Source organism: Mycteria americana, chromosome 4 (assembly GCF_035582795.1).
Source record: "Mycteria americana isolate JAX WOST 10 ecotype Jacksonville Zoo and Gardens chromosome 4, USCA_MyAme_1.0, whole genome shotgun sequence".
Classification (NCBI taxonomy): domain Eukaryota; kingdom Metazoa; phylum Chordata; class Aves; order Ciconiiformes; family Ciconiidae; genus Mycteria; species Mycteria americana.
Genome location: NC_134368.1, coordinates 89,189,887 through 89,211,238, shown reverse-complemented (window position 1 = coordinate 89,211,238; position 21,352 = coordinate 89,189,887). Strand labels below are relative to the sequence as shown.

The window sequence follows — 21,352 nt, the reverse complement described above, 5'->3', positions numbered from 1 at the left end:
CCGCCCCCCTCGCCTCGCCCCCTCACGCCCGCCCGGGCGCGGTTCCCGCCGCCGCCGCCTTCTCCTCAGCGCCCGGGAAGGGGCGGGCCGCTGCCGCCGGGGGCGGTGCCAGCACTCGGGGCATGCGGCATCCGCCTCTGCGCAGCGGCCGCGGCCATGAGGCGGTCGGCGCGGAGCCTCCGCCCGCTGCCCGGCCCTTTGTTTCTTAGGGTTAGCGACTGCCCTTCCTCTCTCCGCCCTCCTCTCTTCTCCCGCGGCCCTTGACGGTAAGGGCGGTTTGAAGCCGCCTGAAGGGAGGAGGAGCCGTTGCCGCCGCTGCCCAGGATGCGATGGGGAACTGCTGGGCGCAGTTGTGCTGCGGGCTTTTCTTCCGGAGGGAAGCCGGCCGGCTCCAGCGAGGCGGAGGGTAAGCAGGCAGCGCGGCTACCCCTTTCCCCTCCCCGGGGCGGGGAGGTGCTGGGCCCGCCCGGCTCCGCCTTCACTCCCCCCCCACTCCTCTCCTCGGCGGGAGGTGAGGAGCAGGCGGCCGAGCCGAAGGGCCCTGAGGCGGCTGGTCCCCGTCCCCCACGGGGGGCTTTGACAGCGGGACGTGGGTTGCCTTGGGGTAGCAAGGAGGTGTGTGTGTGTATGACAAGGCCGGGGAGCTGTTGCGGTGCCCGGTGTGGGCCCAGCAGGGCGGTGAGGTGGGTCAGGAGGTGAGGTGGACACCGGCCACCTCATGCAGGGGCTGGGTACGGCCGGGCTGCAGGCTGTCCCCTTCGCCCCCTCCCCGCAGCCGGCTAGGTTGAAGAGGAGGGAGAGCAAGAAAAGGCGGCTGTAGCCTTTGCCTTGACAGCTCGAACTGAGGATACGCCGTCGAAAGGTTGCTCGGCTTTGTGCAGGTTGCACGGTTGATGGTAATATCCTTCCAGAGATGGCTTGGGTTAACGGGCTGTGGGGATATTCGTACTCCTTAGCCCTCTTCCAGGGTTGTTCTTCCAGAAGAAGCAGCTTAGAATTTTGACTGAAAAACTGGCTTGAAAAACTGACTTTTGACTGAAAAACTGACCTTTTTCAGGTCAGTCGCCAGAATCTGTGCAGGCTGCTGTGCTTGTGCAAAGATGGAAAAGCCCCATATTTTCTGGAGTACGATCTTGTGTTCTCTGTGAGTTGGAGGCTGAGACTGTTGGGGTAAAGGGTGACTATTACAGAAGATCAGGAACAGAATGGTCTGAATAAACTTTCATTTATCTTGTAAATGTGTAATCTGTGTTTTGTTCTCCAACCACCAGTTCATGGAAAAGCACTGTACAAACAGGGAAAGGATACCATACCTGTACAAGAACTTGGTTTTCTTCCATATACTCACAAGTATTTGATCCTTCTAGATCACTTATTTTTGACGGATGTATTGGGATTGAAGTTGTTTTAGGCAGATATGCTGAGCATTTTACATGTTGCAAACTCGTGGCCTCTAATTTCACATTGGCTCTAGCAGGCAAGTCTGATGTTCCGCTTGTCCTGAAGACCTTTAGGAATACTTTTCAGAGAAACGGCTGAAAGACCAGGACAGTGTGGGTGGAGGATACTTGCTTGTATTCTTAGGACTCCCTAGCAGAGGTGTGAGAACATCTGAAATGCCTTGCCAGCTAGCACTTAAGTATCTGTTTCTTGTGCTATACTCTGAGAAAAACAGGTAATACTTGAAAGGTTCTTGCTTCACATGTGTTTCTTGCTGACTCTTTGCTCATAGGCTAATACCATTTTTTAAACGGTCAGGGGTAGTGACAGTAAGTCTCTGGCAATATGTACTTCACCCTGTAAATTATTGCTTTGGTTGTGGGGTCTCTTTGGTCTTTTATTTTTCCCTTCAACTACTTTTAACCGACTTACTGATTTACGAGCACTGCATAGGAGGCAAGAGTCCAAAAAGGCACAAGATTGTCTTGGCTGTAACAGCAAATTCTAGATACATGATTATCTTTTATCTTTCCCTCTGGTCTAAAGTGACTATTGCCTATATTTTTGTTGTTGTTGTTTTTTCCCCTTGTATTCTTTTTTTCTTGTATGTTTGCAACACTCTGTTACCCTTTTGTGTATTCATTGGTGTTTGCAGTGTCATCTGTTCTAGTACTTGGTTTTGGTGCATGTTTAATTCACGAAGCAGCATTTGCTAGCTTCTCACCACACTGTCGCATAGTCTCCAGTTGGTTTTCAGCAGACGGTTGCTGAAGTTACCGGCTTACTCGCCGGACTTCATAGTGTGTTTTGGTGCCTTTCACGTAACTACTGGCTTACTGCTTGCTTGGGTTTTAGAATGGCAAATGTGAATGCCGATGCACAGAATGATGAGAAATGCCATTCTCTTAAATGGCAGGAATTCATGAAGAAATTTTTATGACTGTACTCTCAAAGGAGAAGTTTGTTTGCCATGATGGCTTAGCTACTCATATGTGCACGTGTTGCTTCTGTTAGTCCAATACCAGACTGTCCTTCCCAGTGAAATAAATCACTGTCTGCTGTTGTAATGTTCAACTGTTGTGTACATTTCTTCAGGTGTTGCGTAGCCTGTAGTGGAAGTCTTAGAAAAATGAAATGATAGTACAGAAAACAGACTTTTCCAGCTGAAGGGGCTGCACCTGTTTGGGTTGGCTTTTGAAGCCTGAACCTGGAATATAGTCTACAGGGATCAGTTTATGAAAAAAAGATCATCAGTGCTACCTCTTGCAGATAGCTGGCACATGTCTCAGGTCATCTTCGTTTTCTGGGTGTACCGGTAGTTCACAGAACGATATTGGAGTGCTGAGCAATTCAGGTGTTTTCCTCCCACTGTGTGGTGGGAGAGGCAGGGAATTGCATTAAAAAACAAAACTGTAAAATGTGTCTTATGAATTTTGTAAGTTTGCAAGTTAGAGTGCTACCAAATTCTGCAGTGTTGGCTACTTTTGGAACAGCATAATGTAATAATGTAGCTTATCAAGTTAATCATGATTATTTTAATCACTCAGATTCTCCCCCTCTCGCCCAAACTAGTGTTTCATTTTTCTTAGATGCTCCCAGATTTAACTGTAAGAAATAAACTCTTAATTAAATAATTAAGTATACAGTTTTTAACAAGGGTTTCAATATCCTCCAAGATTATAAGTTGCCTTTGCTTGGAATTGTGCTTAAAATCTTGGAGATTTATGTATGAATTGCTGCAATGGCTTTTAGAGTTCATGTTGAGCATGCGTAGAGAGAAATGAAACACCAAAACCTTCTTTAGTGTAGTATAAGTTTAACTTTCTGTAAAAATACAAAATTTCAGTTGGTAATTTTTTATTGTTTTTTTTTTAGGGAGGGTCCTTATGCTTTGGCTGAAATAGTTTTGCTCAAAGTACTACAAGCTGCAGCCATAATTAGAAAGTAGGTCATAGCTAATTTGTCACTATATTTGACCGTAAGTATTCCTCTTTACTCCTAGAGGAGTGTTTAACAGAAGGACCAAAAAAAAAAAAGAGAGAAGAATAAATATAATTTGTCTCTAGGTTATTTGTTTGGTTAGTTTGGGAGGGGTTAACATGTAGCAAAATTGAAACACTCCTTTTTGCCAGTAGTGTGGAAAAAGTAATTTTAATTCATGCCCTGGTTTTAATAGATTAAATGTTCATTTTTAGTGACTTTTTTCCCCACACATCATCTGTATAAGTTGGTTGGGCTTTTTTAAAATCAAAGATGATAACATGACTTTGCAGAAAAGGAGAATAAAGCATATGTATGTATGGAGTGCTGCAAAGTTAGTCTCTTTAATAGCTTTAGATTTTTGAAGATTGGTCTGACAGTCTCTGTAGGTCCTGTGGCCAGTTAGCTGAACTGTTTTCTTTAGTACCTATCAAGCCTAAGTGTTTCTCAAATCTGTTTTAGCAAATAATGAAACAGTAGAGCTTAAAGGAGAATAATAAAAGCTGTAAGCGTTTTCATAGGTTACTGTTTTATTTCAATTGAAGTTGTTATGTATGGGGGTGAAGTTGATGGGTCTTCCATTTCTGGCCCTAATGACCTCAATCTTCCATAGTTGCTCTGGGATTTAAGGGCTCAAACTCTGGCACAGAATTAGGCCTTCTGTTATTGAGTCCCTGTTCAGCAGGTAGCAGCGAGTGTAGATCTTCCTTGAAGTGTCATTGCTGCTGGGCTATTTGTCATTCCATCTAGTAAGCTTGCACTGCGTTGTCTTAGTTTTCTATAGGCTCACTCTTCAACTCTTGCAACTAATCTGACCGCAGCTCATGTGTTTGTAAAGTTGAGCATAATTTAGTTAGCGCCTGATGCTGTAAACTGGAATTACACTTTCGTTAACAACATAGATAGGCCTTAATTTGTCTGTAACAGTTTTATTAAGTTAGATTCTTAATGGTACCAGCTCCTGCACGCCAAAATGGTACACAGAGGGGTAGCAGTGAAATTACTTTAAGTGTTTGTGCCATGTGTCCCAATTATACTTGCGATGCAGTGCATGAAATACAGTGGCCTTTCGCCTCTGGTTTCATAGCAATGAATCAACTGGAAACAGTTCTTTAGTGGCAGCGATGCACTGCGAGGTACCCTGCTGTATAGAAGAAGAAAGAACACTGCTGTATTGCACTGTTCCTTGCACAACAAGGAAGAAGTGGGTTGCGCAACAAGTTGCCAGGGGAGACGTACCCTAACTGACTTCCACAGCAAAATATGATGGAGACGAAATACGATATGATTAAAATAATTCAGGCTTTGGCTGGTGTGTTGCTTTTAGTGTAGTAGAAGTAGGTGTTGGTTGCGAGTACAGAACGATCTTTTTGTACAAGTATAGAAATGCCTGAGGCCCTGGGTTTATTCCTGATACCAGTCAGCACTTGCAACGGGAAACTCTGGTTTTTGGTTCGATGAAATGAATGTTGTACTGAAGCACCAGTGTACATTTGCGTGTTCTTTTGGATGATAGCCAAACCTCTTTCCCTAGGTAAAAATGTATTCAGGTAACTTAATACTGTATTGTTTTTTATAGAGGACAGTGTTAAGATAGTTAAAGAATCAAGGAGGAGACTGATTCCCTGTATAAAATTACAGACTGTGAGTCATTTTTTTGTAGTTGAAAAGTATTGTCATGATCTCTTTGTAGACATTTTTCTCTGAGGTTCAACCTTCTAGCTGTGCCAAGCTTTCAAAATAAAATGTGTTGTTTAACTTTGATGTTGTACAAGATGCTATGCTAGTAAAGAGTTAAGTGCCACGATGAGCAACAGTGTTTTCAGAAATTGCCTGGAATCATGTTTTTCGAGAAAAATGTATTAAAGGTATTGCAGAACACACTAAATGTCTGTAAATGTCAATTCCAGCATCCTGATAAGTGGTTTCTTCTCACTTGAGGTGTTTGTCTTTTCTTCAGTTTTGTAGAAGATGTTTACATGCTTTTGCCTCTTTCCACTCTGGTAGCGATGCAGAGCACAGGTTAACAAATAAATGTGTTTAATACATGAAGATTTTATGTTTATTTTATACTTACTTAATATATTTCAAAAGCTATTTAAAATTATCAGGCTCATTTTCCTTCTGCTGTGAATTGAAGACTATTCTGTAGTGTAACTGTAGACTTGTTTTTCCAGATCAAAGTATTTTAGAACATGTTCAACAGGAGAACACTTCACTATAGAGGTGAGTGCTTAGATTTCTAGTGATTAAAAAAAAAAAAAAAAAAGGTTGGAAAAGCTGAATTCTACCAATGCCTTGAAGACTTTTTGCAGTTTATGTACAGTGAAATATTCTGGGTTATTCCAGACCAAACTGATGCTGCGCTGGGTGGTAAGATATTGGTACTTATAGCACCTCAGAACTTTAATACATCATCTCCCTTTAATCTGTCATTTGGAAAGAAGAGAAGTATCTGTTGTGATCTGATACTCAGCACCAGAGTGTTCCAAACTCTGCCTATTGTATCTTCCATCACTGCTGTGTTGGGAGTGATTTTTCTTTTCTGCTTGTATGAGTGCAGGATATTTAGTTCTTGATTGTAGGATCATGAATCTGGTTCTACAAAATGCTAGAATCTGATGAGGCTACTTTTATAGTTAGTTGCATGTTTAGTCCACTTTGTTCACTACAGGGGTCCTTTCTCGGCCACTGAATATCACCCTTTTTTGCTGAGGGTAACGTAAGGTTAATTTGTATAAGTTGAGATTCTCAGAATAACCTGGTTTACTTTCTCTGAGTGTTCCTTATGGTCTAAAAGTCCTAGACCTTTCAGATTGCCCCCATTACTGAGAGTAACATTAATAACTAATCACTGCTTTGGCTTTCAAGAAAGGGGGCAGACATACATGGTGGGTGAAAACTGTTTTAGCGCACAGCTTCCAGTTGTGAGAGAGTGTTCCTGCAGCAGAAATATGATAAGGAAAAGAAGGTTCTGTCCTCCTCCCAAATTGTTATTTGTATTCTGCTTTCAGCAATTAGTCAGTATAATTAAGGAGCCTTGCTGTAGGTACTGACCTCCATGTTTGATGCATTGACTACATGTAAGATTACTATACTGAAAATAGTATGGAGAATTTCCATTTGCTTTGGTTTTATGTGATAGTTGAACTTTTGCTGGATGAGTTGGTGCAGCTTAGAATGCTTCGTGTATTCTTGCCCAGTTTGGGCTTTTTTTTTTGGCTTCCTATCATTAAGCATTACATTGCCTTTATTGACCTTTAGTTTCTTATGTGCAAAGCTGGGAGGGGGGTGGTTGTTGCCTGTTTGTTTTTAGAATTCTGGGTAGAAAGTAACTCTATGGGTTTTTTTGTAAATTAAATACATCTTCAAATACTTTTTGGTAAGCATCACTGTTGCCATGTGAGGTAGAGGTTACATGCACTATACCCCTTACATCTTCTACATTTTTAAATTGAGTGAGTGATTTGGTGTATGTCAGAGCCATACCATTCCTTCCACTGCTTGTATTATAATGCTTCAGATACACAGAATTATTAGCAATCTTATAATGAGATTTCATTTTTATCGGGGCCCTCGCATAAGTTGTAGTGAAATACATGAATGTGTTTTGATTTTTGACTCTTCTCCTTTTAGGAGAATGTAATATTTGAGAAAAGAAAGATTGGTAAGAAGATACGTCCTACTCTAAAAGTAATACCTTCTCTGAAAGTAGGGGCTTTCACGAATGGTATTATAGTCCCACTGTTATCATTGGAGTAGTGTTTTTACAAGACAGATTGAATATGTAATGATATTTGCTGTATGTGTTTAGTGACTTGTTACATTGAATTGTAAAGATCGTTTACTTCTTTTTCTCTGCAGTTTGAGAACCTGGTGGAAAGTGATGAGGTAGGTACCTGGGTTACAATGTGAAACCTGCTAGTACAACCCTGAAAAATGGTTCCAAGATCTGTATCTTCCTCCCACTTTATGCTATGTTGTAGACCTAAATTGCAGGGGTTTTTTACATTGATTTTGCTTGCTCTAGGAAGGAGTATTTAACACTTTGGGAAAGATGAAGACCTAACAGGAGAGAGAACTGGTTGAAGGGAGTATGAGAAGCAACCCTTTCAGGAAGAGCGCGCTATGGACATTAGGAAGGCAAAAAGAAAAGATGATAAAGAGGGGAAAAAAAGTGTGGGGAGGAAGACTTGAAGGCAAATTTGCTTGTGTATTAACTCTTGTATAAGACTCTCTAGCAGAGAACATAAATGGACCCGGGTTGCTTTGCGAAGGAAAGTTTTGGGAGTGCTCTGTCTTTACGATTATGGGTAAACTGGCTGAACGGTACTTCAGAAAAGTAGAAGTTGGCCTTAAAACTTCACTCCTATAAATTTAATACAGCTTGATAATGGGTGGGACACACACCACGTTTTCAATACCCTGCCCTATACTTAAAAACACGAGGACTAATAGTTTGGTTCCTGAAATACACCACCAGAATACTTATTTTCAGTTGGAAGTACTTATTTTTTTACTTTTGCAATCAACTGAAGTGGCTGACTAACAAGATTTTTTTTTTTCAAAATTCCGAATTAAAATTGGATTCCCCCCCCCAGGTGTAAAACCAATATATGGGAGAAACTATGATTTCATATTGGTTTTTTTCCCCATCTTACAATTGTTTGCTTGATGGGGTTATCAAAAACTCAGACTTTTTTTTTTTTTTTTTAAACAGGCGGAAAGCCCAGGAAGCAGTCACAGGTAAGACTTTGAGATTCAGGACCTCTCCTTCCCTCTGCTGTCCCACTGTGACTCTTAAATTTTTCAGAGTTCCCGTCAAAACCCTTTCTGTCTTTTTAGTTGTCACATACATGGAAAGAATACATATCAAACTAACCTTAATGCTTAACCATGTCAAAACAGTTTAGATGATAATGCATCATGCAAAAACTATACAAGACAGTTAAAACAGTATGTTGCAAAGAGAATCCTTACGCTTGTTCCCAGGGCCTGCATTTAAAGTTACATGAGTGTTAGTACTACAATTTGAGTGAATTTTTTGTGAGTGAGTTTATGTTTATATAAGCAGTAGAAACTTAGAGGTCTGCTCTATAGGAAACATATGAAGGCACTGAAGTGTGTGCTTTGGTTGTCTAATTCTAGACATTTTGCATTATTTAAGTTTGATAATTCCCAAAATGTTGTTCCCTGCAATGGTCCCAAAGAAGCGGTATAGCAAACTGTACGATTATAATAATGCTTTTGCAGTCTTGTTTGTTAGATACGTACAAGTAGACATAAAGTAGGCAACAGATGAAAGGGGAGTAATTTACAATTAGGGGACCAAAACAAGTAAGAAAAAAAAGTGAGATTTACACGGCAATGATATTAACTATTCTATTCCAGTAGTTCTGTTAGCAAACAATGTTTTGAAAATATGCTTTCTATAAACATCCAAAAAATGCTTTGTAAGAGTAAGGAGAGACAGCATTGTCTTGAGTAAACTGGAACTTTGGAACTGTCTTCTCAGGAGGAGCAGGCCAAAAGCACAGCTTGTTGAATTTGCGTTAAAAGACCAGTCAAGAAAGACTATATGGATATGTTTAAGTGCAACTTAGGGTTGTCCTGTGTAAATAATAGATGGAGTCTTTTTGTGTTTCTCCCATGCTTTTAGACCTCTGACTGAGGAAGAAATTGCTGACTTGAAAGACAGACATTATGACTCCATTGCTGAAAAGCAGAGAGTTGTTGATATGAAACTTCAGTCAGAGGTAAGCAGCTATGATGACTAGTATGGTATGGATAGTTTTTCTTTTGAAGTAGTTAAGATCAACCATGAACACAAGGAGATTCCTTTTGCATGAACAAACAATTGGGTTTTGTTCATCAGTTGATATTTTTTAGTCTACAAGATACATAAAGAGATTGCTGTGCAACTAAGATTGCATCAGAGATTGCTTCTTTTTAATAGCCTCTTAGCTGAAAAATTGACGAAAGGCAAAATGGGGAGTATATTTGATGAAACTCTTCTCATGCTCAGTTTTTCCCAGAGCTTTTCTTAAGGAAAAAAACCTGTAATTTGTCGTTTTGTTCTAGTGTGTTGGCAGCAATTAATGGAATATGATGTGGAATACATGGTAGAAATTGAGAAGCACTTTTAATAAAGTGCCAATGAAATATGCAACTGAAAAGATTTAAGTCTTTCACTGTGCGGTTCATAATAAAATGCAACATGCATTTTACAGCAATTCACTAGTAATGTTTATTCAATAGGGTAATGTTTAGTTATCAAAATTTCTTGGGATGTTTGGGGGGGAAGCAGTTAGATTCAGTTAATGAAGAAAAATGTTCTAGCTATAGTCAATTTTATTTTATTTTTATTTTCTAGTAGCTCTTCTTTTGTTTTATTGAACTTATGGCTTTATTCATAGGAAGATAGATAGGTTCTGCTTTTGTTAACCATTACTATTTTGTTCATATACAGTTAGCCTTACAAGAGGAGAAGTTAAGAATAGAAGAGGAGGCTTTATATGCTGCACAACGTGAAGCAGCCAGGGCAGCAAAGCAGAAAAAGCTCTTGGAGGTGAGGGGAAAAAGACCCCAATATATATCAGAGCTTCTGTTCTGTTTCTATGTATGCAGACTTTCCTAATATCCTTTACATCTCAGGAAACGTAATGAGGAAATTGCTTTGGCTTGTCAATTCCAGTAGAGAAAAAAATACATAATTTGAAAGTACAGCTGACAATGATCAGAATTGTTTGAAAGAGTTTGTGTCGCTGAGTATAGATTTTGAATGAGAGATGTATGATTTTAATCTATAATTAGCTTAACAGACTTCTTAAATTATATTGAAGTTACTGATCTTTAATGTGAAGTGATCTGTGATGGTTTTCTAGTAAAAGACCCTGAAACTAAGCACACATTATGACATCATTTAGACTTGTAAAATGTACTTTATGTATTTGTGCACTTAATTGTCCCTTATCTCTGTGATTTGTGTTAACATCAAGATATGTGTTTCCAAGTCATCTGAATTTACTGTTGACCTGCTTTGAGCAGGAGGTTGGACTAGATGACCTCCTGAGGTCCCTTCCAACCTGAGTAGTTTTATCATTTTGTGATTTGTATGTGTAGTAGCCAAAGTCCAGTAATGACTTAACAGTAGTCGTTATTTAATATATCTGTGCCTACTTTCAGATGTCTGTTGTCCATGCTTCTGGAGCTTGGTCAAGCGAAACAAAAGCCATGTTATGTTTTCCTGCTTTTTTTGAAAACAAGATGCTGTTTTGTATCCCAATAGCATTTATTACTGATGGTTTTCATGTTGCAGTTCAGAGTGTTACAATATTATCAGTGCATTTAATATTTTTGCCATCTTATTAAGCTCTTGAAGTACGTGCTTTCACACAAATTTCAGGTTGCCAGAAATGTGTATGTTAAAAAGAACACTTTCAGTTTTCACTCTCTGTTACTCTGTAATGTGTATGGCTGCAGCTGTAGCGTGTTCAAGGAAACAGTCCACTAGACATGTGATATGTGTTCAATTAGAAGTCAATTTTCAATTAGTCTAAATCTGAACTTTTGAAAAAGTCTGAAATCTACAATATGTATAGGGGAAATCTTTAACCCTAGTGTAGTGTCTATATTCAAAAGAGAGTGAATTGAAAATTGTTATTTCCAGACTGATAGTGATGACTGAGTTTTTCATCTAATATTTATGTTGCTAAGTATAGGTCTCATTTCACACTTCTCTAACCTCTTGTCATTTGGTATGGGAGGGTTAATTCTTTCTGACCTTTTTTTGCCTGCTTTTTTTCTCTTTAGCACTTTTGGTCTATATAAAGCCAGCAAAAGTAGATTGTTTTATGGCTTTAACTGTTTTTTGTAGAACTTCTGTGCAAGAAATGCTATTTTTCTTGTCTTTCAGTATTTTTAATATGTACCTCTTTTAGCCAGGACCTAAGATAGAATGCATTATAGAGATTTTAATTTCCTCCTCTCGTAAAATTAGTACCACTTATCTCCTTTACACACACCACCCACGCCCAAACCCATAAGGGTCATCAGGACTTCTAAGGAAGCATTTTTGTGTAGATACACATCAAGCACTTAACCTTTCTAAATAAACTAAGAAGCCATTTTTGAATACGTAACTAATCTGTTTGCTGTTTGTGGACAGAAGTCTTCTAAATGAGAAAATGGCTTTTTCACTGGAAGTATGGCATCCCTTTAAAACTGATTTGGCTTGCTGATATTGCCCTACTAAATGTCAGGATTTGTAACAGTGGAGAATTTTAATCTATGTGTATCCTGCAACTTACAGTGCTAGATATTGGTATGTTACCTGGCAAAATGGGTAGATAATTTAAATTGGATATTATGTGGGTATATGAACCTTAAAGGAAAATTGTTGCTTCTGTCAGTAATTGTTTCTTACAGACCTGTTAACTATGTTGGTGCCCAATTTCTCTCTTTCTCCCTGTGCACTCAAGTCTTCTCACCTACACCCACCATTATGTCATATTTCTACTACTTCTACACTTCCCATTTCCTTACTGGTTTCAATTTGCTTATTCTGATACTTATTTAAATACCTGAGATGGAAAGTGTGCCAAGAAATGAAGCCATCATCATCCTGGGATTGAAAAATACTAGCTGGTCCAATGCAGTTATCTCACAAGACTATTTACCCAGTGAAGAGCAATTCTTAGATGAAGTTGAAGTTGACATTAAAAACTCTGGTTTATTTACCCCTGCTTTTCTTTTGCAGAGACAGATCCATTAAGGCTGAGAATAGATTTTTCAGAAAATACAGTAGCTAGATACATCAGACTTGTCTATAAAACTAGCTCGTTCATTTTTATCTTAGTCTTTGTCATAATCAGTGAACAATTATTGTTTCATAACTGATTTACCTTTAATCACATAGTTGATGTGCCCACTTTTTATGCTTTCATTTTTTCAAGCCAGGGAAAAGAAACTTGAGACAACTTAAGTTGTTTAAACCCTAAAACTTCAGTAGAACCCTACTTCCATGACATCTGTTGTTCCTCTTGTAACTACAAAACGAATGCATTTATGGCTTGTGTCTTGCATTTTTCATTCTGTTTTTGCCTAGTGATACCAGGAAAGCTTTCTACCTTAAGAGTGTAGAGGTATTAATACTTTTGGCCCAGCAAGGCAACAAAGCTTTTATTAATATAAATGAAGCACTTAGTGCTGATACAGACAACCAGAGGAGATGGCAGTATTGCTTTGTACAGGGATAAAAGGACCTGTAGGAAATATTTCTTTTTAAATGGTAGGCTGACTGTTCTTGCGCACAGAGCAAAACAAATCAAACGTAACCCAGGTGTTAGTTGTATGTTGAAAATACCTGTGGTTAAGAAGAGAAGACAATAGAGAAGAGGACAGATGCAATCATGAATGAAGCGGTGTTCACATATTTCTAAGCAAATCAATGGGTTTTTTTGGTTTGTTTTGTTTTTTGGTGCATGAAATAGGTTAAAATGTTGAGAGCTTTATTCACAAAGCTACCTTCTTTTAAATGGAGAGATTTCTGAGCTTAAAAGCAATACCACTTGCATGTAATGGTCCCTTCAGTATCATAAAATTTGATTTTATTTGAATGAAAGTCAGTCTTTTCCTGAGTTGTACTTGGACTGTTCCAAGGACCAGGACAACGCTCCTTCTAATGTTGCAGTTAAGGGAATGCTTAGTGTATTGAGTATATTATGCCGAGTGATTGCATTCAGCTTTTTCAACAATTTACTTCTTTTGATAGCAACGTAGACAGCAAAGAATAACACAGAGAGCGCATGCTGTTAATAATGGAGAATATCAGAGGTAAGATACAAAACTTTATCAATGATAATCGAGAACGATGACTGTTTTTAGTCCTGTTCCTTATCTCCCCCTCACCACAAAAAAAAAAAAAATCCACGTTTTTCAAACCTTACATACACAGCACTTCTAAGTCAGAGCTGTTTTCATTCATTGCTGTTTTCTTCACACCGAATAGTTACTGAATGCAAACTGGTTACCATTAATCTGCAAAATTAGCGGGTAGATTGCATTCATTCTGGTTTTCACCGTAATTATTAGACTGATGCATACAAAATTGAACCTGCTCCCAGGTACTAATACATACACACACACACGCACACACACAAAATCTAGTGTTTTATATTAAGAAGGTGTTTGTATGTAAAATCTTGGCTAATATAAAAATATTTTTATTATTCAGAACGCTGTTTGAAAGGCCCAGTAAAAATACACACTAATCAAATGGGGAATTGCATGGTTTATATAGTCTGCCTGTTTCTTCATTAATATTATTAATTTAATTCTCTTCACTTCCACCTTCTGTGTTCAGTGTTGGGGGGGGGGGGAAGGGTAAAAAAAAAAAACCACAAAAAAAAACCCCAAATAAATTTACTGTGGAACGGTATTTGAGTTTTGAAAAAACTCTTAAAATCAAACACCTATTTTTGAATGGAAGAGAAGGGGGATAGGAAGCCTTTTCCGTTAGGGAAGTACAGTTAGAAAAGGAGCTGTGAAAACTGAGGTTTTATGATAGTATGAGTAGGAACTAGCCAGGTTTTAGAAACAAAGGACTGTAGTAGCAGGATTTTAATTCATTAGTTAAAAAAGGAGTTGAAAATTAAGGAGGCATTATCTGAAGTGACAAAGGATGAAAGGGGAAGAGTTGTTTTGTGACAGAAGTTAATTCATTTTTAACTGAAAATACTACTAAAAATTGAGCAGAAGCTCAGACTGGGAGAGGATGTGACGAGTAGGAATGGAAAGGCATTTTGTAGATAATTTTATAAAGATGTTAGTTAAAGGTGTATGTGCTTTGTAGCATAGAATTGGGGGGCATGTGGATTAACGTATCTTTTATGGCGTCCTTAGAGGTTTATAAAGCTAAAAACAATATGTGCGTTGTTCTTGCAGCTCTGTGGCAGAGGAAGATCTCGATTCTTTCTTAAGAAATACAAAATTCCAGTATGAAGCTTTTCGAAGTAGTAGTAAGTCTCCCTTTGCTTATGCACGTCTCTAAATGTTAAGTGACTCTGAGGAGCACAGAGTGCTATTTCTTTTTCTAGATAAACATAATTTGTTTACATTTTTATATATGCACACATATAAAATGTGTATACATATATCTGTATAAAAAAATGTGACAGAAACTTCTTTTCCTCTCTAATCCCTGATGCTTCAAGTGTTCAAAAAACCACAGCGTATGCAACTTGTGCTACAGCCATTCCAGTACTCAAAAGCAAGTTCTGTAAGCAAACAAGTTCTGTGTGTGGATTTTATTTTACTAAGGCTCTCCAGCCGTCTTTGTGGAGGCAACATCAATGCAGTGAACTTTTCTTGTAAAACCTAACTGTGTATTAAAGATGCAAATGTGTGTGTATAGCTCTTTTAATCATCTCTTAGCAAAATAATTAGAATCATACTAATGGTTAATTTTTTTCTAATGAAGCGTAAGAGAGGATTTGGCTGCCTATATTTAAAAATTCCACAAACAATTTTATAAACTTGCATTCATAAGTTTTGATTACAGTACGTGATAGTCACTAAGAAGTTGGAGGACTGATGGTAATTCTTGGGAAACGCTGCCTGTAGTTTGGGTTTTTTTGGGAGGAGGGTTGGTTTTTGGTTTTTTTGCAAGTCTTCACACAAGTCCAGCTTACAGCTTACTAAATTCCTCTATAGTTCTAATTAAACAGTATTGCTAAATGTCCCTTTGTAATATCTTAGTGATGTTGACTATTAAAAAGCTACTGTATACTCTTGGAAGTGATGGATGAAGTGCTTTTTTCAAATGTTCCTGAGGTTTAAAGGTCACAAAGCACAATAAAAACTTTCTCTGAAAGTTTAGTTTTGCATATTGAACCTCAAATTGAAGTATGTTTACAAATTAAAAATGCGGTTTTTTTATATAGGGCTTTCATCTGATGCTACAGTGCTGACACCCAACACAGAGAGCAGTTGCGACTTAATGACCAAAACAAAATCAACGAGTGGAAATGATGACAGCACTTCATTAGATTTAGAGTGGGAAGATGAAGAAGGTATTTATTCTGCCATTTGGTTTTCATTCTGAACTTACAAGTTAAAAATGCTGACGGTTTAAATTACGTTGATTGTAAATTTGTCGTTTTCAAAAGGAAGGTGATTTAAAACTTAATTCTGATGGAATTTCGGCCAAGTGTGTAGTGATTAAACAGTAAATTATTTTTACCTAGAAAATTGCCGATTTTGATAAGTGTGGTTATCTGTCTAATAAATGAATTCATTTCTTTGGATCCTTCAGTAAATCTCTTTTCCTGCATTTTGTGGGGGACTGACTTGTAAACTCACAACAAAACTAAAGGTAAAGAAATGCTGCCCTCTTGCGAGCCAGTAGCAGAAAGAACAGCTTGTTCTTTGTTTTAAAATGTGGAAGTTGGTCAGGAGTCTCTGACTGAAGTATTTTGGGAAGCATTGTTTCTTTAAACCCTAATTACTTTTATTGTAACTTCTACTGGAAATGGAGGTCTGCGTTCCAGGTGAGTATCCCAACTGTCCTAATTGCTGCTGCTGTTTGTTACAGATCTTGTCTGTTCTCTTTAGTAAATCTGCAAAAGCTTGTCTTTGTTTTGAAGTTAATGTGAAATTTTGAGACCTTGACTCTTGAAGCGCTCACCAAAAATAAGTTAGGATTTCTTTTAGCCAATGCATAGCATATACTTTTTCTTTAATAGACTGTTTTTTGACAATCTGTGTGTAGTTTAAATGTTTAGCGCTGTCAAGAGCACTGAAAAGTCTAGTTCAGAAACCTGTTTTGAAAGACACAGATTTACCCAGAAATACCCAGCATCTTTTTTTAGCTAGTGTGTGCAAGAGCTATTAGCATTCTAGAGGAACTGAAGCTGGGGCACAGGATCATGTATGTTGAAATACACTGGATTTTACATTGAGAGTAATTATCACCAGAAACAGTGTTCTGGGAGCTCTGTATTCCACACTGTGCTTAAGAAATGGGAAAATTGCATTCTTTGCTTTTTTACAGATTAAGTTTTGTCCTCCCACTCTTATATGTTAGCTTAATGTAACATCTTTCTAAATAACTATTGAAAACCAGATGGGAGCAAGATTCAGCCTTTACCAGGCATACCTGCATGCAAAATTACCTTGTTCATTGGACTGGTTGAGGGTCTTGTTGCATACGGGCTTGTATTATCCTTGTTGTTGGGAAATTTAATTCTGTGTATAGAATTAACAATCTGTGACGTTTGCTATACATTGTTCTCTTATCAGTGTCACGTTGACTTAGCCCTAAGTATTCATCTGGTTTTGAGGTAACTAAATAGTAAGTGCTGAGAAGTGCCAAAAACTGCCTAAAACCAGCACAAAATTACTGCATAGTTCTTTTTCTGATTCCTACTAGCCTGTGCTCTACAAAGGGGAATAATTTTTAAGAGTTGGTCATGGTGATGGCAGTCCATCTCTTCTCCCTAGTAACCTCAAATCTTGAGCAGAAGAGATGGTGAGATAACCTGTGGAAGATTGCTTATGCTTGAGAACACAACTTGTTTTCATGGCTGCAAAGGAAGGAATGTGGTCATTTGCAAGAAGTACTAGTCAATATTGCAAGGACTTTTGAGTAGTTTTCAGCACATTCTTGGTAGGTCTGGCCCAACTTAAGTGTACTAAAACCATCTCCCTGAAGGGGTTGACTGCTTGCTTGGGGTAAGAGGTTTAGTTACTGTGTGTGCTGTCAAAATCTACCACGGAGACCGAACACCTCCAAAAAAGTATGTGTGGGGGTTTAGTGATCTGGGGTATTAATTTATGGTCTAGTCACACGTTTTTACCGTTAGTAGACAAAGTTGTATGTGGACTGAACACAAAGTAGGGAAGAACCAGTCTTTTGAAAGGGTAGTAGCCTTTAAAAAAAACAACAACTAAGAATAGTAACAAAAGATGACATTGCTTGACTGGAAAGTTGCAAAATTAGGAAGTTCTTAACAGGGAATGCCTAGATCCTGAACTAGGCATGATCATGTACTACTAATGGTGTAGTGTATGATCATTACGTAATGGTAGTACTGAAATGGGATTGTGGATTGATTGGAGCTGCCCGAGCACAGCAGATGCATAGTTTGTGCCCTGCAATGTTATAGTTTATAAAGAGTTTTATACAGAAAGACAAAGGGTGTGAGGAGAAAATGGAAATGGTAACTGTCCTGGATTAAATACAGATTTTTTTTTTTTTTTTTTTTTGATGCAGTGATTCTGTTTTCATTCTTTGGTGTCATGTACAGGCGACAGACAAGGAACTTGTAGTACTAATGTTGTATCGGTATTATCGGCAGTGTATCTTGAGATGGACAAAGCTTCAGTGAGCCATTGGTACCAAAGGAATAATCTAGTTGAAAATAGCTATGTTTTGAAAGACCCATGAAACATGAATGTACCATCTGTCATTTGAGTCTAATGAAGGGAAAAAAAGGGAAAAATTTACCTCTTAAATTCCCCCCCCAGTGACACACCCCCCCCCCCGAGTTGTGTCTTTCACTTGCAATATGTAACATTTTAATTACAGTTAATTAGTTAGCTAGTTACTCCAAATTTAAAAGGGGAGTTTATTTAGGAATGCATGAGGAGTCCAGTGAATAAGGAGAGTATTGTAAATCCTTCCCTTTTTCCTTTCCAGTGGTGTGGGAGGGTTTTGATACACCACGGCAAAGCCTATAATTACTGACAAAATAAATAGCATCTCTGATGTCTTTGTGCAGTTTTCTGGCCAATGTTTTGCCTTCTTTTGTGTGAAATTAAATATACCTTTTCAGACAAACTGAAGACCTTTTGTAGACAAATGCACCCAATATCTATCTAAATTTCAGCTGCTGTTTAAAACATTTAACAGGATGATGTTTCATCTGTTTGTCAGTAAGTTACAGGAGTATTACAGGATTCCCCAGCCATTTCGCTTTTCTGGAAATGGCACAGTACCAAAAATCTGTTCATATTTGCACGCCCAAAATGTAGGGCAGCAAGCTGCATATATAGGAGAAATAAAACACTGCCAGTGAGTTGTTTCACTATGTTGTCTCTCTTCCTTAGAACTCTGTAAAACAACATAACTGGCTGTTGTGTTCTTTTGGGCCAAAACTGGCTGCAAACTATGGATTTAATGTGAACAGCACCACCAGAAAAAATACGGTGGTGCTCAGGAGTGGAATTACCAAGTCTGGATCTCTAAAGGATTCTTGTTGTTTCTTCTAATGTTCTAACACAAAGGTAAAGGTACTTCCCTCAACATTATGTCTTTCTTATAAACGTGTCTTAAATCGCAGGCATGAACAGAATGATTCCAATGAGAGAGCGCTCCAAAACAGAAGAAGATATACTCCGGGCGGCACTGAAATTTAATAGCAAGAAGACTGGAAGTAATCCAGCTTCAGCCTCTGACGATTCTAATGGATTGGAGTGGGAGAATGACTTTGTTAGCGCTGAAATGGATGATAATGGCAATTCAGAATACGCCGGATTTGTAAATCCTGTATTGGATTTGTCTGCATCAGATATAAGGATACCTGATTCTGATCATCAAGACAGATAGTGAAACTGTGTGGCCCTTGTTTGTGACCAAATGTTGAGAAGTGAAATAGAATGTACAAACCCAATTTGCTCTTTTATAACATGGTTCCCTTTTTCTTATAAATTGATCAGCAAGGAATGGGAATGACTTGCTATCTGAATTAATTCAGAATTAAGTGCAATTTTATCATCTACCTTCTAAACTTTTATGAAAACTGGGATGATTCTATTATGTATATTTCTGGATATCTGGATTTAATATAAAATTATCTGCACTAATTTAAGCTTCGTAGCTTGACATATCTATATTTTAACTAGCCTTTTTTTCCGGAGGATGTTTCTACTGATTTTGGTTTTAAAATTCATCATTGGCCTAACATTTATCTCAGAAACAGTCTTATATAATTTATCTAATACTTGAATATAGAAAACTAATTTAAAAAAATTTTTATTTCAGATATGTGCTTTTTGACTTGTTCTTTAGCTGTTTAGAGGGTCTACTTAGCCAGCTGCAAAACAAATTTCGCACATGGTAAATTGCAGTTTTTCCCTGTCTAGTTTACAGTCTTCTTAGCCTTGTGTTGTTGTCTTTCCATTTACTTTATTTTTTTATTACTTTATGCTAAGCACAGTTAACCTCAATAAACGTAGTATAACTCATCAGGTTAGGTAAGATACTGTCTTGTATTATATGCCAGACTTAGTTAATGTGTGCTAGTTAGAAAAACAACTATAAAAACTCTTTATGCGTCAAACTGGAAGTTTTAACCGGTATCTAGTGGAGAACTGGGAGGACCAAAGTCTTGATTTCCCTGCCCCCCCCGAACAGACCAATATCTGTTACTTCATGGTCCTTAAAATTCTTTAGTTGTGGAAAACGTATAATTCAGCTGGTCTGTAACAATTATTGAAAAGCAACATTCTCTGAGCAAACTGGGGGAGGGATGATTGTTCTGCTGCTGGGGTGGGAAGAACAAGAACCTAAAGACTGAATTCCTATATCTGCATTTTAAAAAGAAAAAAAAAAAAAGTTCAAGTTACAAAACAGTGTGTTTAAGTGCTCTAGCTTTCCTGTGCCTCTAAACTGAATGGTTGATACTGGTAATACGGACTGAAATTCAAGGAGGTGTTCAGTTACCACAAATCTGGTGTGTTGTATTGTGTGGTCTCCCCTGATTTTTAATGTAAGTTATACTTTTTAGAAAAAGAAAAATCTCACGGAAGAGAACGTGCAAAACACTTGTAGATCTCAAGCTTTCCCCAAAGTTTCAGTAAAGCCATTCTACTCTACTGTTACTTTGTGTAGCTGTCTTGTTTTTCCCTGAAGAAAGGGAGACGGGGTGTAACTTCACTGTTGTGGAGTAGAAGCAACACGCTGTGTGAAGTACTAAATCTGCATCATCAGAAGAATTGAGTTTGTCGGTGAAAGTTGTGTTGCTGTTTTAGATCATCTGAGCCTTTGTGTAACAGTAGGGTCACTACTGCGTGGTCCTCTTCATGATAACTTGAATAAAAATACTGCACACTTGGATTAAATATGTACAACTATCAACACTAATGAACAGATAAATCTTGTTGATAACATTCCATTTCTTAATTTAAATTGTAGCTATGTCATGGAAAATATTTTAATGTAACTATCTACATTTGCAATGCCTGTAATAAGCTTTAAAAATTTGTACACATCAAATGTATATTTTTGGTTTGGCATAAGCTACTACTGTGTAACTTCTCCTGAACATTTACTTGTATAATATATTCCTATGGAAATGAAGGCAACTTTCTCAACATGTAAATAACATGGTTTTTTACCTGCTGAAACTGTAGCTTACCCTGCAGTGGTCACTACTTTTCCTGACCAGTGAACATGAGGTTAACTGTTCTGACCATGCTTTGAGGAACTAAACTAGCTGGTAGTCCTGCTTGTAGAATGAACAAGGACTTAGGAAAAAGGAAGCTGACTCCAGCTGAAGGCTTTTACTGTGATGGGCATGTTCTGTAGCCATGGTTAATAGCATTCTGCTTTTCAGAGTTCAGTGCACCACACTGAGAGACTTAAGAAATTATGGTCAATGTTTGTGGAAATTTAAGAAATTGAAAGATTACATAAACAGCTCGTGAAACAATTCAACAGTACTGTAAAATGCGTATCTGTACAAATTTAAACGTCATTAAAATTTTCAGTCAGTCTTACATTTGGCAATGTTTTATCTGTTGCTGGTTTTGTGGCTGCCATGTCACATGTAGTGAAAGCAGTGTGTGAAGATGAATTGTTAAAACGTTACCCAAAATTACCTATGCGTCAGCTAACTATGCAAGTTTTAAATAAATAATTCACTGTGTCTTT

General features: G+C 38.1%; 1 protein-coding gene across 1 annotated transcript; it reads left to right on the top strand.

Moving 5' to 3' along the window:
* Positions 1-111: 111 nt before the first annotated feature.
* Positions 112-19,516, top strand: AP1AR (adaptor related protein complex 1 associated regulatory protein). The gene is made up of 10 exons (XM_075501228.1): positions 112-406; positions 5,598-5,646; positions 7,285-7,311; positions 8,141-8,166; positions 9,080-9,176; positions 9,890-9,988; positions 13,193-13,254; positions 14,365-14,438; positions 15,363-15,491; positions 18,762-19,516. Exons 1-10 carry the CDS (start codon positions 330-332, stop codon positions 19,025-19,027), a joined length of 906 nt encoding a protein of 301 aa, XP_075357343.1. The 5' UTR covers positions 112-329; the 3' UTR covers positions 19,028-19,516.
* Positions 19,517-21,352: the final 1,836 nt, after the last annotated feature.

Excerpts from the sequence above, each read along its gene's own strand:
- AP1AR (XM_075501228.1), top strand. The coding sequence starts at position 330 with ATGGGGAACTGCTGGGCGCAGTTGTGCTGCGGGCTTTTCTTCCGGAGG. Across the intron at positions 9,177-9,889 it reads ATATGAAACTTCAGTCAGAG|TTAGCCTTACAAGAGGAGAA; the intron begins GTAAGCAGCTAT and ends GTTCATATACAG. Across the intron at positions 13,255-14,364 it reads AATAATGGAGAATATCAGAG|CTCTGTGGCAGAGGAAGATC; the intron begins GTAAGATACAAA and ends TTGTTCTTGCAG.